This window comes from Ambystoma mexicanum, chromosome 1p, assembly GCF_040938575.1.
Source record: "Ambystoma mexicanum isolate Mex_15411 chromosome 1p, UKY_AmexF1_1, whole genome shotgun sequence".
Classification (NCBI taxonomy): domain Eukaryota; kingdom Metazoa; phylum Chordata; class Amphibia; order Caudata; family Ambystomatidae; genus Ambystoma; species Ambystoma mexicanum.
In genome coordinates, this window is record NC_090921.1 from 413,017,576 (window position 1) to 413,029,844 (window position 12,269).

Here is a 12,269-nt window from a genome sequence, read left to right on the forward strand (position 1 = left end):
ATGTCCGTGGTGACGCAGCTGGCACAGTCTGAGGTGTCAATGTGCACCACGGTGGACTCCATGACGTCCTGGGCCACCATTTTAGCTTCTGCCAGCCCCGCCTTGAAATGTGCCTGGCTCTGCACCGTAAATTCTGGAAGGAAGTCAGTTATTTCCTGCCAAAGCTTCTGATTAATGGCTGCCAGCATGGAATCTGCATTGGATTGACGAAGGTGCAGTGAGGTGTTGGAATAAACCTTCATTCCATAAGCCTCCAAGATCTTCTCCTTCCGAAGACGAGATGGCGAGGACGACTGAGGCTTGGAGTAGAGTGATGCTGCAGCGATCACCGAAGAGTGCGGTTGAGGGTGTGCCGACAGCAAAAGCTGATCTCCCTCCAATAGCCTATACTTGGCGTTCAGGCGCCGATTGACAGGCTGGGCCTAATGGGGTTCAAGCCATCCCTTTTTGGCCAAGGCGACAACATCCTTCTGCATCGGGATCCCTGTTCTAGCCACGGAGCGTAGAGTGAGGACCTCAGCCAGAACCCCCGTCTCTGGATGTGCCACCGTGGGTTGTGGAAGCCCCAAGTACTCGGCCAAATCTGAGAGCCGTTCACGAAAGGCCTTGGCTGAGGATGGCGTGTCAGGGGTCGTCCTCATCATCGCTGTCCACCAGGGTGTCTGGCTGGTCCGGTACGGGTAGTGGAGTGCTGGGTGCCGAAGGTTGCAGTGTGAGAACCGGAGCCAGTGGCTGCTGTGGAGGCTGGTATGGAACTGCCTGAACTGTGGGAGACATGGCAGCTGGAATAGAAGGACCCGGCGTGGGCAGCAGGGGCTGCGTGGGGGCCTGAGTCGCTGGAGCCATAGGAGGATGACTACAGGCACCAGCAGTGGGACCGGCGGGAGCATGTCCCTGAGCACATCCCAAAGAATGGACCCCATATGAGGAGACCTTATGAGCGTGAGGATCTTTGCAAAAAACCTGTCCTCATAGGCTGGTGAGGTGGTATTGACGGAGTAGTGGGTGCTGCTGGGGCCTGTGCGTACTCTGCTTTACTGGTTGCGGGTTAAATCTGCCCTGCAACGCTGAAGGATAAGCTGTAGGCCACGTACCTGGTAGCGACCAGTCCCACCTTGAAACTCGTTCTACCACCTGCTACGCTCCAGGGGGCGGTATCGGACGAGCAGCCATCTTGTCTGGCGCAGCGGCCATTTTGTCGGGCTGCATGCCATGTGCCAGCATTGTGGTGCTTGCCTCACTGGGTCGGCTTCCTCCAGGATTCTTGGCGCTGGGGCTTGAGGCCTACCATGCACCTCAGGATGGGGCCTTGTGCCCTCAGCTGAGTCGCCGGTAGCGCTGCGTACAGGCGCTCTGTCAAACATCTGTCTGAAACAAGGGCATAACCCCTCGGGTGGACACTCAGTAAAAGAACCTTGTGGTCCCTCAGCACTGTCCCTGGAAGGATCCAATGACCTCTCGGCCTGGCGGCAAGTAGCTGAAGCAGCCTCGGTACCTGTGCTGGTGCGAGAACCTGACTGGTCCCTCCTGCTCGGACGTTTCCTTGGGCAGGAATCGCCCCTCCGGGGTGCGACTGAAAAAAGGCCTTGACTTGTGTCTGATGAAGTCCTTCAAGTCCTCTGGAGGCGACTTCTCGAAGAGCTCCCTCCACTGAGATAACCTGTTCTTCCGAACGTGCAGTGTAAGCGCGTCACACGCGGTACAACCCTCCCAACTGTGATCGGGGCCAAGGCAGCAGAGGCAAAGAGCATGGTGGTTGGATGTAGGAAAGAGCCCTTCGCAGGCTGGACACCTCCTGAAGCCCGCTGACGCCAGGGGACCGAGTACCTGATGAAGACCAAAAAACAAGAAAAAAGAAAGAAGACAGTAGACAGTAGAAGAGCGACTGGAATTACAAGGCCAAAGCCAAACCCAGGAGCGCTGGTGAAAGTGGTCTGTTCCCGTCGACGCAGAAAAGGGGACTGGGGAGTGGCACCAGTGGGCGGAGTCAGGGGAGCGCAGGCTCCCAGGGCCACACCCCTGTGCGCCTCTAAATTTAAAGGGGAAGAAGGTTTTTTCTGGTGAAAAAGGTTCTGTCTCCCGTACCCCGGCGAGGGATGCCCATGGAGTATGTAGGAAAGGGGACGGGACATAGGAGTATGACTGCCCTGCTGCTAATACTGCATTCGACAGTGGACATCTAACTCCCATGAAAAGTACAAACACGATTAGGTACTTTAGCAGAGTGGCCCTTTACCCCTGAGACCGGTAGATAGTAACTGAACTGTTGAGGGCCAGTGACTTCAAGGGCAATGATGCAGGAAGAGGCCCTGTTTTTTCTAATCAGAGCTGCAGTGAAGCAGCTTCTTTAAGATGGCACGGTAGGAGATGACGTACTGTGTTGGGAGGATGCAGTACAATTTTGTCAGCTTGGACAAAAGCGTAAGAGCAGTTACAGGAATCGAAATGAACATTGGATAAACAGGAGCTAAAAGCAGCCGCTGGGTATCCTGCATTAATCAGTGAGCAGGAGCTACCAATGTGGAACTAGGAGCTAGTACATAGTGTTCTGCAAATATAACTTCCAGATGGGATGCAAAGTTATCATTTTGTCCATTATTTATAAAACCCTATGCTTTAGCATATAGATGTGCCCTAATGCTTATTTATTTATTGTCCCTAATGCACATAGTTAATGTCTCATAGGTATGTTTGTCATCGGTTGGTCTGGGGAGACAATACTACCAAACATACCTTGGTAGCTGCTGCTGCCAAGCTAACCAGGCTCTTCTGAGCTACAAGCAGGGGCTAAATAGCTCCTCGCTATCTCCAACCCTCAGTTATCCTTTTTCTAACTTTATATTCAAGAACCGTGCAATCATGATGGAAATTTAAGGTAAAAACAGCCAACTGCTTCACCTGGTCCAGGCACCTGAGATATGAAATGTTTTCAAATCAGAGCTGTCTATTTGTGAAATGCATTGACACATAGAAGGATCTATAAATCTAAACAAATACTACAGATGCATAAATAAAATTATAAATAACTAGTTACAGTAGGTGCCACTTAATCAATTATGTGTAATATAAAATGAGTAATGCTAACAGGGGGTGTGGATATTAGCTTAAATGTATATATAGTTGTTTGAACACACATACACATATTAAAACATGATCTAACTAGGTGAATACACTCTAGATTTTAAAGGACTAGTATTTACAGTTATGGTCTAATTACACGTGGGAACAGAGTTTGGTTTCCATAAAACCTCTGCTGCAGGTTCCAGATCAACTTACTCGATGGTGATATCCTCTTACCAGTTCGTGGGCTGTGGTGTATTTGGATGTTCTTGTCAAAGGTGACAGTGGCTCTCTTGCTGCGTTGCTGAGTGACGTTGCCTGGCTGCCAACCAGACTGGACTATGTTTCCCCTCGATGCCACTTCATAATGTAGGGTAAAATCACAGGGGCAAGTCGACTTCATTGCAATTCGGGCCTCTTCACCAACCTTTGGAACAAGAGGAAACATCCATATACTTGACTGATTTAAGTTATGACGTGGAGCTGTCAGGAACGGAACATTCTGAAAGATATTCTAGTTTTGATAGGTCAGATAAATTAAGATATACACTGCATGTCTGCTACAGTCATAAAGATAGAACAACGGTTTTAACATGACAAAAACATCATAAAACCAGAGCATTCAACCCCTGTGATTGATTAAACCAATTAGCAAATATGTGTGTGTTCAGCTATTTCTGTAAAGCAATTAATCAATTACAAAGTAATGACATGTATCTGTCAGTGGAGATGCCACAATCAATGTTCCTGTTCATGTAACAAACATTTCTGGACTCAAAAAGGGCTCTCTAAAAGACATGTTATGAAAATTTAGAGATGCTCAGAAAATTGTGGACATGCTTTGAAATGACAAAGAACATCTGAAAGTAATTAGAATCTAGATGGAGGGACTCTTTGAAGTTATCAGCGAGTTATGACTTTAGTGGTTTCACCATTGTTGTGACTTTTAGAGGGCTTCCCTACTGGTGAAGGATATGTGGTTAAGTAGTGGTGTGTTGTGAAGTTAGAGCCCTTCATTTAAATGTGAGGGCACGTGATTGAAATTAGATGGCTTGTCTAAAATATATGGCTAAGTTATGAAGATAGAGGGTTCCTCTGAAGGTTTAGGAAACGTTGACATCTTAGGTGACTTGGTTTCTAAAAGAAATCTGACAAGTCATCATGTCACAACCCTGTCACACAAGGTCCTAGTTAAGCCATTAAGTCACAGGAATCAAGCAAATATACAATGTATACTTTTAGCACAGGTATCTCAGGGGACCATGTGACATTCATTGTCTGCTCATTCACCAATAAGTCACATTCTGATATACCAATCCGCATGTCGTAAAAAAAAAAAGGTTACCGTTGTGATCCTTTTTGAAACAACACTTTTATGGACAGTACTTACTGCTAGTGGTTTCTCTGGTGTTTGCAGCTGGACGTGGCACTTGCTGGGCGAATACCAGCTGCTGATGGACAAGTAGTTTGGTAGATACTGGTCCCCTGCTGCTTTTCCATCAATTGCTGTCACTTTCGTCTGAAAATGTTTCACAAGAAGAATGTAAAGGCAAGAAATACCCATTAAAACATTAACATTGGTAGACATGTGTTGTTTCCTAAATAAACTAGTGTACAAAGGCTAAGCTTAAATAATGATCATCGAAATGGGCTATTTGTAGCAAACGGAAATACCCAAGCCAATAAAGATTTTTATAATTCTTAAAGTATTAATGGATGTGTTGTAGCAAACCATACTCGGTATAGTATTCACACACATACACATTACTCTATGAATTAATATTTTAAGGCTTAGTTTACAGTTAATATGTTACTTTGGCAGGAATGGTACATATTTAGTACGGTAAAATACAATGGGTCTCATTACAAGTCCGGCGGTAAACCTGCCGGTGCTACCGGCGGGTTGCCGCCGGACCGGCGCCTGGCTTGCTGGTAACACAAGTGGACGACAACCCTGGCGTTCCGAGAAGTCAGGTGCTGGTAAATTGTAAATCCCTATTCCCATTTGAGTTCCATAAGAGTCAATGGGAATGGGGACCACGGAAGCATCAGCACCGTTAACAACGGTTCCAGTGCTTCCCTGAAACTCTGCGGGCGGGTGCTGTTCCGCTTGCCAGGTTTGACCCTGGCGGGGGGGAAGGCACCCGCCCGCAGAGTCATACTGTGCCGTTCCGGTAACAGTGGCGGTAGGTTTACCAGCACTGTTGTTTACGGACCGGCACAGTCATAATGAGGCCCAATGTGTGTGATTTTATAGTGACGATCCGGATTAAAACAAAGTTGTTATATAACCTATTAATCTTTTTATAATGTGCTAGCAAAAAGTACCCGTTCTCCGAAACGGTTCTGTGGACAGACATGACAACACTCATCAATTGTTGAAAATCAATGATCCTATAGGTCGCTGTTCCGATCAGCTTATTGCTTTATGTGCTTTGCACCCTGAAGTAAACTGCACTAAGACAGGGTGCATGTGGCTGGCTGACATACCCGGAGCAGACGTTGGGGGGAGGCGAGAGTTGGTGTGCTGCTGCATACTGGGACCTTCTGTGCTCACTCAGGGTTACATCTGATTTTACCAAATGAAATCCTAACGAATGAAATAATAACAAATAAAAACAAATATGGAATTTTGTATTAGCTTGGGTGTTGCCTGCCCACCATTCCCCCATATCCTCGAGCGTCTAACCCCACCCGGACCACCCCACACACCTTCCAACCATTTACCACCATATATTTATTTTTCAATATTTTTTAATTTGTTATTTTTTTCCATTAAAATCACTCCATACCCTCTCTCCCCACCTGTTGCTTCACCCTGGCGTGGTGCAGTTTGTTGGGGTGCATTGCAGTACAAATATCTCAGAAACTGTGCATCCTAGGGCTTTGAAATTTGGTTTTCAAGGTTCCATTGAGACTTCGGGTTTTGTTCCTCATGTCGAGACCGGTCCTTCTATGACCACATTAATGTTTTGCCGATTTCACGCAACTGTCTCATTGGTGAAGATGCTGAAATCCGGGGAAAGGTGTGGGGTGTCCAAATGCCATGTAACCAGTAATGTCAGGAGGGTTCTAACAGGTAACTATGCACAAATTGTTGTGGATTGGTGAAACAGTGTGGAATTTGATAAGGAACAATGCTTTGCCAAGCCACAAACCTACAAACACATTTTTTATTATGTTATAAATATAGATGGGAGCCTGCAATATCTTTATTAAAAACACTGTAAAAAATGGTACTACAGTCCAGTTGTGACATCATGATTCACCTATAATTGAAAATCCCATCACTACTCAACTGTAATAACCTGTGAAGTGAGTTTGTGTAGTCACGTTGCCGCTGCCTGAGCCAGTAAATAGCATTCTTGCCCAGTTTTTAAGATTCCTTTCTTCTCTAGTTTAATTGGAAGTAGTGTGCCAGAGATTGGTGCTTTGCCAAAAGGAATTTCTTTCTTGTACAATACAATAATTAACTAAATCAAAATTTGATTGTGCTCTTGATTCATTTTATTTGACAGCCGACACGTGTTTCAACACTAGGTCGTTTTCAAGGCAATTAGTCTCGGGTGTGGTTCCCCATTCGAGATGCGTCTCTTGAACTCTAAGGTCCAGTATTATCTTTAATCTTCTACATTACACTTTCTATTTATTATCTTCTTTGAGATACTCCATTGGTGTCCTTACTCTATTCTGTGCTGGTCACTCATTTCTATAAGGTGGCCTGTTCTAGCGAGAATGTGGTCCTTTGTAGGCTTGAAGTAGTCCTTCTGGCTAAATCCCGTGCTCTTCTCTAGTAATGGATCTTTCATAGATTCCCATGTGAGGGGGGGATAACTCAGGGGACACACGTTTGTCTTGGAAACAAGACAAAGCAGCGCAACATAGGTTTGAATCCCCATCCCGCGCCTAGAATCCAATCTCTGATATTAAGTGTGTTATAAGAACAATTATATGCTGTTCCATATTCACAGTCGTCAGGCAGGGACTCCTCTGTAACATTAATCAGTTTAAAAGAAAAACAAGAAAGTGCATTCACTTTGTTGTTTTTTGGGTCATTTATCCTTTATCCAACAAGCATTGCTGCCCTTAGCTTCACCCCTGGAGGCTACCTGTATATTACTTCCCGCATATTTAGAGTTGGGAGTCTTTTTCAAAGATCTCATTTTATTCCATGTTTCCTCAAGAATCATTCACTGAGCTTTACTTTGACACTGTTTGAAAGCTATAGATATGCACTTTGCTATTGTGGGATTTGGGAGTCCCGCACTCATTTAGTCATCCCCTTCAGAGGACATAAATTTGCTCTGTGTTCTCCCAGGGTTGAGCCCAGGAAGGTCTCTCTTCCGCTCCTCAATGTGGCTGTCACCAAGGCACAGAAGATCATTTTCAAGACATATTCTACTTGTAAATTGGAATCATTTATGTGGAGGATAGACATCAGGAATCTCTTGATTACCTTTATGCAGATCATAATCCAGATTCCTGTGCTGCTAGTCTTTCTCGAATAAGACTTTGAAAGATAGGCAGAGAAAAAGGTTGGATTGGCTCGATGAAGGCACTTTGCCCTCAGACTGTGCTTAGTGAGGAGCTGTGCTTCTCTACTTCTAAGCAGCCCCCCCAGAGAGAGTTCCTCTTCTAAGAGGTTGAGCTCACTAGGAGATTTACTATGGGAAAAGGGTGACTAAAAGTGATTCCACCAAGGCAAAAAGGGTCCTAATAGACCTGTCATGCCTGTCAAACCTGCTTAAGACCATGTACTGAAAATATCTTCCTGAACGATAAATTGAATGCTGTAGGACACTACAGCTAAACATGGCAGATATATATAGAACATCTCAAAATAATTTGAAGCATTGATACAATGGCTGCCGACCTAAAAAATAAAGGATTTTCTATGGAGGAAGTGAAGCCTAACAAATAAATCAACTTGAAATCATACAACTGGAAGGACATCAATCAAGCACTTTGGGCCTCATTACGACCCAGGCGGTAAGGGGTTAACGGCACCGTAAAAGGTGGTGGCTCCGTTAACCCTTTACCGTCTAATTACGAGGTCCCTTTGCAGGTCCCTACCTTAACGACTGGTTTTACCAGCCGTTAAGGAAGGAACCAACAAAGGGACTTTCAAGGTAATTACGGTACCGCAATTTGCAGTACCGTAATTACCGCCTTCCCCATTCCCATTGAACCCTATGGGAATGGGGAAGAGCCAATGGTGAATGGGGAATTACCGCCCCGCCAACCTTGGAATGGGGCGGTAATTCCGCCATCCACCATGGCGCAACCGGTAAAATATCGGCGTCAACCATGGCGCTGATAGCGCCATGGTTAACGCCTGGGTCGTAATGACCCCCTTTATCTTTTATAGATCAAAAGTATTTTTTAAAAAGTTAAAAGAATGTTGCTTTTGGGATTGATACATTGGGCCTCATTAGGAGTGTGCCGGTCGCGCTAACAACGGTGCCGGTAAGGTACCGGCACTATTGTTACCGGACTGGCACATTCCGAGTTCTGTGGGCAGGTGCCCTCCCGCCCACCAGGTCTGATCTGGCGGGCGGAACAGCACCTGCCCGCAGACTTTGATGGATGCACCGGCATCTGTCCACCCCATTCCCATTGAGTCCTATGGAACTTGAATGGGAAGTTACTTTTTCCGGCGAAAAACACGACTCCGGCGGCAGCATGCCATTTTTACTGGCACGGCTACCGCTGGGGTTGTAATGAGGCCCATTGTCTTGTTATGGACATGCATTTTCTGTTTTGATCCATGATGAACTATTGAAGGTGTAATATATATATATACATAATTACTCACCGTAATCGTATTTCTGATGCTTGTATCTCCTTAGATTCACATGCTGTGCATGGGCCGACATCTAGTGGAAGCTGCAGAGTATTACAGTTGTTGTTTTCCAAACTTGAAAAGGGACATCGACAGGGCGTGCCAGTAATACTATCCCTAGTGTAATGTCCACTGTATCCATGATCCCTCACGCATCGAGGTCCCTCAGATTTATCAGGTAGCATGAGGTGTAGCATGAGTACAGTTGTATCCAAACAGATACGCATTAGACAAGCCCCGAGGGGAGGAAGGGTGGGTCGCATGTGAATCCCAGCAGATACAAGCATCAGAAATATGATTATGGTGAGTAATGTATCCCTTCTGAGGCTTGTGGAATCTGCTTATATCACATGCTGTGCATAGATTAGCGAGCAGTGGATGAAGAAGGAGGTGGGATGTGAGAAGGTTCATGAGCGAATAAATGTGTTACAACCGCTTGTCCCACTTGTGTATCTGTCTTGGAATGAGTGTCAATGCAGTAGTGCTGAGTGAAAGTATGTATTGAGCTCCATGTAGCTGCTTTGCAAATACTGGGGACATTTGCAATGAAAGCCAGAGTGGCTCCAGTACTTCTTGGGGAGTGGGCCCTCGGCGTAAAAGGCAGTGTTTTATTTGATAGGGAATAGCACAGTTGGATACATCTGACTATCCACCTAGAGTTGGCATTCTTAGAGATGCGGTCACCTTCTCTGCCTGGGCTATGGAGACAAACAGTTGATCTGTCTTTCTTAGCGGTCTGGTCTTGTCTACGTAGTAGAGGACAGCTCTCCTCACAACTAGTGTGTAGAGTTTTACCTCAGCAGGGCTTCTGGGTTCCTGGAAGAAAGCCAGAAGCTCAATAGACTTGTTTACATGAAATTTGGAGATTAATTTAGGTGAGAACCTAGGGCGAGTATGTAAACCCAGCTTGTCCTTATGAATAGTAAAGGATCCTGCACTGACAATGCTTGGATTTCACTAACCCTTCTTATGGAAGTGATTGCTACTAAGAAGGCACTATTATAAATCAGGTGTTTGAGACTAGACTTGTGCATAGGCTCGAATGGGGGTCCCATGAGCTTAGCAAGTACCACATTGAGGTCCCAACTTGGCGGTGGGTTAGAGATTGGAGGGTGGAGTCTCTTTATCCTTTCCATAAATGCTTTGATGACTGGTACCTTCCACCATGAGACCTTATTATGGGAAGTGGTGTAGGCTGACAGGGCCGCCAGGTGAACTTTTAGGGAGTTGAACACTAACCCTGCATCTAGTAAGTGGAGCATATAGGTTAGAATGTTAGATGGAGAACAGTCTATGGGGTTGATCTGTTTAGTCTGACACCAGATTACAAATCGTCTCCATTTGTCATAATAACAGTGCCTCGTGTTCTTTCAAGATATCCATGCATCGTTGCGGTAGATTGAGATGCCCGAACTCTTATGACTTCAGGAGCCATGCAGCCAAGTTCATTGAGTGTGGTTGTGGGTGCACTGTCAGTCCCTTGTGCTGGGTGAGTAGGTTGTACTGGCATGGGAGCTTGATGGGATCGCACATCGCCACGGTTGTCTTGCCCACATAGGAGCCACTAGGATAAGCATTGTCGGTTCCTTGTGTAACTTGTTCACCACTTTCCTCATGAGAGGAGTTGGGGGAAAAGCGTAGGTAAATTTCCCTGACCAGTTCATCCTTAGGGTGTTCCCCTTGGAGCCTGGCTGGGGGAACCTGGACAAGAAGTCTGGGCATTGACGATTTTTGCTTGTGGCGAATAGGTCTATAGTTGGTAAACCCCACTGAGAGAAGAGCTGTTCTACGACTGCTTCGTGTAGATGCCACTCGTGTCCCTATGGCAGGGGATCTCTGCTCAATGAGTCTGCTAGAGCGTTGAGTTCCCCTGGAACTGAAGGGGCCCTGAGGGACCCTCGGATTTGGAAACAAGGCACAATCACCACATTCGAGGTTGTATTCCCAAAATCTAGGGTTTTTGCAAAAACAAATAGTCCCAGTTGGCCAAATGGTCCCACGCCCCGCGACGTGTGTCTAACAGACCTCGGGGGACGCAAGAGAGCGAAAACCGTACATCAGTTACATATATACAAAATGAGCATCTTACAATCAGTAATGACACATTTGACACATTCGATGCCGCCCCTAATTCATTCCCTTTGAAGTGGAGGCGATGATTGACCATGGTGACGAATATGACACTTTAGATCACCATATTTAGTAACAGTTTGCCATCTCGAATTTACAGACACTATTCTTTATTTGTGACAACACATCGCTTCTGTTTTCATGGACAAGCTGCGCGTAGGGGGACTGGCACATTCCAGGCCTTACTATCTCCTGGTTTTGATTCACGCTCTAGAGGTCAGCTTGCTCTCTGGGGGCTCACACCGCTCAGAAGGGGGGCCGTAAAGAAGAACATTATTCAAACCCTTTAATATTAGTTTCGTACATTGCTATTCTTTTAAGGAGACTCACTGGCATACGTATACTGATAAGAATGCCTTGCTCCCTTCTTCCAAGGATATGTGAAGGAGGAAAACGGGCTTTTCTGTCTGGCTCCTCCCGCAATGTTTCAACTTGTCTTTAATAACCTTGGACCATTGAAGTGAAATAATATCTACAGCAAAGCAGTTTTACATGAGGCAAAAGTGGCGATGTTAAAGAGAAACAGAGAAAACAAAATGGCGATTCTGGTTACCTTAAAATGGCTGCACTCTAGTTGAACTAATAGCTACGTAATAAATAATGAGCATATATTCTTTATACTTCAAATGAGGCGGTTGGTCTTCGGCCAACCAATTATCCTGCATAAGCCTTCTGTTAGAGGGTTGTCTACTTTTCTAGACTGACAGAACATGATGAGATGACAGGGACGTTTGAGTGCCCATTTCCAGATTTTCTGTGCAAGTCTGGATAGATTTGTAGAACGTGTACCCTCCTGTTTATTGATATAAAACATTGCTGTGGTGCTGCCTGTTAGGATCTGCACCGAAAGGGTTTGTTAAATGGGGTTCGAATGCCTGGAGGGCTTTGAGTACAGCCAGAAGCTCCAGCACATTGATGTGGTTCTGAGCTGCAGTGTGAGACCACAGACCCTGAGCTGTGTGGTGAAGTTAGTGAGCCCCCCACCCTGACAGTGAGGCATCCGTTGTGACCACTGCCTGTATCTGTAGGTCGTAGAAGGGTTTCCCTCTCATTAGGTTTTCTCTCGTCCACCAGCAAAGATTTTGTACAAGTGTTGGCAAAACGACCACTCTCTGAGACCACTGCCTGAGACCACTGATTCGCCAACCACTCCTGTATGGGACGCATGCGCAGGAGCGCGCGAGGAACCAGGTATATGCAAGATGCCATCATGCCTATTAAACGCATTGCTTTGCGC

At 45.9% G+C, this 12,269-nt stretch overlaps 1 protein-coding gene across 2 annotated transcripts in view; it reads right to left on the minus strand.

The window, feature by feature from the left end:
* Positions 1 to 12,269, minus strand: part of CPAMD8 (C3 and PZP like alpha-2-macroglobulin domain containing 8) — a 1,947,746-nt gene that overhangs the window by 1,488,446 nt on the left and 447,031 nt on the right. For both annotated transcript variants that reach the window (XM_069649211.1, XM_069649210.1), the window contains exons 13-14: positions 4,451 to 4,579; positions 3,298 to 3,487 (exon numbers count right to left, since the gene is read on the minus strand). In XM_069649211.1, coding sequence (XP_069505312.1) covers positions 3,298 to 3,487; positions 4,451 to 4,579 — 319 coding nt within the window. The remainder of the gene's footprint in view (positions 1 to 3,297; positions 3,488 to 4,450; positions 4,580 to 12,269) is intronic.